A 3,669-nucleotide genomic window follows, 5' to 3' on the forward strand; every position below is an offset into this window, starting at 1 on the left:
CCCCCGCCCTTCCTCTTCAGGTATTTTTGAGTTATAATTATTAACCTTTTTCCTCTACAAAGAAAGTAATGCCCTAAATATTTTCTACACAGGCCAATATACAGATTTTACTTATGTCATTTACCACACTGGGAAATACTAATAATACCATCAAAACTTTACCATTTCTCATTCGTACAAGATCAAACAGATAAAAAAAAATTAAACTTTAAGCAACTATGCTCTAATTTAAAACACATGGCAGGAAATTAATTTATTCATAAAGCAACATCTGAACACATCCACTGTTCCATTAAACAGCAGGACATTTGCCAATTTAAAAGAAAGTAGCATACATTTCTTTTCCACTTTTGCAGACAGTATGAAATGGGGAATGCAATCACTCTAAGTTAACAAGAGACATGTCTGACATGACTTAAATGGTTGTTCTGATGGAGAAACCTTAAATGCACGAACCAGACGTTAAGTTTGGATCTTCGTTCCCTTTTTTACTCTTTGGTATACTCCCTAATTTGTTCTTTGGCTGATACATCTGACAGAGCACTGGAAATTTAATTCTTAATCCATATAAAGTTATTACAAAAATTGAATTTGAGTCAGGGTGATCGAAGACATTCAACCAGTGTTTTGGATGATCAGAAGAGTATCCAACTGACCCAGAGCAAGGCTGCAGTGAGAAGGAAGAGGACACAGGACTCCACACTTCGCCATTGTATTTCAAGAAATTATTAGGTACTTTTTCTTGCTCTGGTCCTTCCCATTAGCACTCTGCAACAGGCGATATTGTGAAGTATGCACACTAATGCAACACAGACCTATGATTCTTTCATCTTTTTACAGGACTGAAATGGCCAAATAAGGCAATACATACTGAGGGAAGCCAACTGCTGATTATATGGAATTTAAAACCAAGCAGAGGATTTAAAATAAACTGATTTTCAAGTGGTCAGAAATAAAGTAACAAAGAATAAATCAAGCATTAAAAAAATAAACAGCATAATCCTCCGATATGCAGAGAATTTGTGGTAGCAGAACTGAGCTCTGCTCTTCCACCCATCCCATGCAGTTTCCTTTTCCTCAGAACTTACACAGTTCCCTGTACCACCTCAGAGCTTCCAACACCTCAAAAGGATCTATTTTCCTCCTATTTTCCAGCTACCCAACATTTATGTTGAGCAGAAAAAGTAAGTAGGCCAAGCAATCACAAATACCGAAGATAAAAAAAACATGGTTGCAAAACTCAAAAGGGCAATCGTTTGTTTCATGTCAGAAGTAAAAAAGAATGTGCCTCTGTCTGTACCTGCCTCTACACTCATTCTGTCGATGTACTGAGTTAATTTGGCATAAATTGGATCCACCTGAGAAACTGTATGTCTACAAGCAATGCTAATCCGTACCCAAGCAAGCACTGACATTAGGTGTGCGTAGCTGAGGCACAGCTCAGACTGACAGCTCGGACAACAGGCAGAACTAGACTGTGTTTGTCTCATCTGTCCACAGTCTGTGCCGCAGGTGCTAAATCTCCAAGTTTGGGGTTTGCTATATATACCCTCTACCCAGTTTCCTTCTGAGAAGAATTCACTTGGCCTGTGAGTTATTCTCAAGTATACTCATAGTTAGGGAAAAATGTAGCAGAGAAGGACTTAATTACGTACACATATGCACATTAACAAATGTACAGTGTTTTTGAGAACATAGAGTTAGTCCTTCCAGGACTGGCCTGTCATGAGCAGCTACTCAAGACTGAGAGAAGCTGACTAAATGGAAAAAAATTGGGCACCGTTTCTGAGCTCCTGGGAATTAAAGATAGGATTTTTCGGTCAAAAAAGTGCGCTACTTCTCCTGAAAAGTCTAAGAAAAATGCAGTTGTTTCACTAAAGAAACATTTTTGAGAATTTAAGCCATATTCTCCCAGTATTTAAAAATTTCAAAACATCTACTTTAGCTAATTACAGAAAGGAAATACCTATATGAAATACAAGAGTATGTTCACCTCTGAACATTATGAAAAAGAATGTTTACTGCACAAAACTGAGATCCAGAATAAGCATTTCTAGATTTTGATGGAGAACAATGCTCTATCTTCCTTGCACTTGTGAATTAAAATATATACAAACTGAGATCCTTATTACAACTGTCTATCATCTCTCCCTTCAAAATGTCTACACTTTTTAATCATACCTCCTATGTTATAAAAGGATGTTTTCCATATTTTTTTAATTCACAAATTTGAACCAGAATTGTAGAAATACATAAAAATCTGAGAAGCCTGTGTACAGATGACAGGTATTGGTGTGCTTTCATTACTTATCATAATACATACTTGACCAGAATTCTGTTAAATTTCTTGGTCAATATAAAGTAAACTGCATCACATGGCACCAACAATTTTTATAACCCATTACATTTCACCCATTGACCACAAAATACACTTATTCTACAACATCAAATATAAAAAATGAGCAGAAAAAGAAGTAAAACAGACTCCAGTAGAAGACAAAATGAAGCCTAAGAATCAAATACAATTATCCAGTTTCTTCACACACAAAAAAATAATTACACCCTAAAGAACAGAACACTAACCTCCTGGCGAAAATTATTTGCTGTCCTCTCTAGATGATCCATTTTCCTTTTTGATTTTATTGTGCTGCAACAAAAAGCAAACGAATATAATTGTCATTTTGACAGCTGTGCTACTGTCCCTTACTGATACGAATTTCTATTAACATAACAATTTGCCAGTGTAATCCAGATTACAAATGACATAGGTCTAAATAAGAACTAAATATAAAGTTGGGAATTAAAGAAGTATTTATAGGTCTGTAATAATTTTTCAGCTTAATTTTGACAGTGTTACCATGACATTCTCTTTAAAAAATAAGAAAGAAGTTTTTTTATGTGGATAACCTACCCATTCACTGTGCAGTAACAAAAAGCAGAATGCCTCAACACCACCAATGCAGAATGAGTGGGAAAAATTCTGCTAGCACCTCTCAATAATTGAGGAACGGTAAAACCCACATAAATAGTAGCATGAACCATGATGACTGGGCTGTCTTCACAATCACCAGCTCCTGAAAAAAAACCATATAAATACTTGTTAAATAAAATACCCACCGTTTGACATGGCTTATTTTCAGCCTTTACTTCCATTAAATCAGAAAGGCCAAGGCTCAGCTGGAGCCAAAACTAGCAATAGGCATATCACGGTAACAAAAAGGAATTTTAAAAATACAAAAGTATAATAAAGAAGTGAAAATGTGCGTTCCATCTGTTGAAGGGGAAGACAACCTTGTCACAGATGATATGGAAAAGGCTGAAGTACTCAACATGTTTCTGCAAAGCCTGCACTCAGACCTCTACTCGTACCAGCAGTGTTTGGGAAGGAGAGGAATAAGTAGGAGCGAGGCCAGCAACTGCTTAGAGAAGCTGGATGTAGTCAAATGCACAGAGCCAGATGGGGTACACTCAAGGTTGCTAACGGACAGAGCTGACATGCTTGTGAGGCAACTGTCTATTACCTATGAAAAACAGTCATCAGAGAAAGTCCCCCGCTGACTGGAAAAAGACTAATGCATGGCCATTTTTAAGAGAGTCAAGAAGCAGACTTCTTCAAGAGCAACACTACCTCAGTCTCTGGAAAAATGCTCAGCACTTGTCCTCTTGGAA

General features: G+C 36.9%; 1 protein-coding gene across 3 annotated transcripts in view; it reads right to left on the bottom strand.

Moving 5' to 3' along the window:
* OXNAD1 (oxidoreductase NAD-binding domain containing 1) overlaps positions 1-3,074 on the bottom strand; it is a 15,098-nt gene extending 12,024 nt beyond the window's left edge. For 2 of the 3 annotated variants that reach the window (XM_010295156.1, XM_010295155.1), the window contains exons 1-2: positions 2,912-3,068; positions 2,584-2,647 (exon numbers count right to left, since the gene is read on the bottom strand). In XM_010295156.1, coding sequence (XP_010293458.1) covers positions 2,584-2,647; positions 2,912-3,042 — 195 coding nt within the window. In that variant the 5' untranslated portion in view covers positions 3,043-3,068. Of the gene's footprint in view, positions 1-2,583; positions 2,648-2,911 lie in introns of all 3 variants that reach the window. The other variant, XR_738092.1, reaches the window with a different exon arrangement.
* Between the last annotated feature and the right edge of the window lie 595 nt (positions 3,075-3,669).

The sequence above is a fragment of the Phaethon lepturus genome, unplaced genomic scaffold, assembly GCF_000687285.1.
Source record: "Phaethon lepturus isolate BGI_N335 unplaced genomic scaffold, ASM68728v1 scaffold4979, whole genome shotgun sequence".
Lineage (NCBI taxonomy): Eukaryota > Metazoa > Chordata > Aves > Phaethontiformes > Phaethontidae > Phaethon > Phaethon lepturus.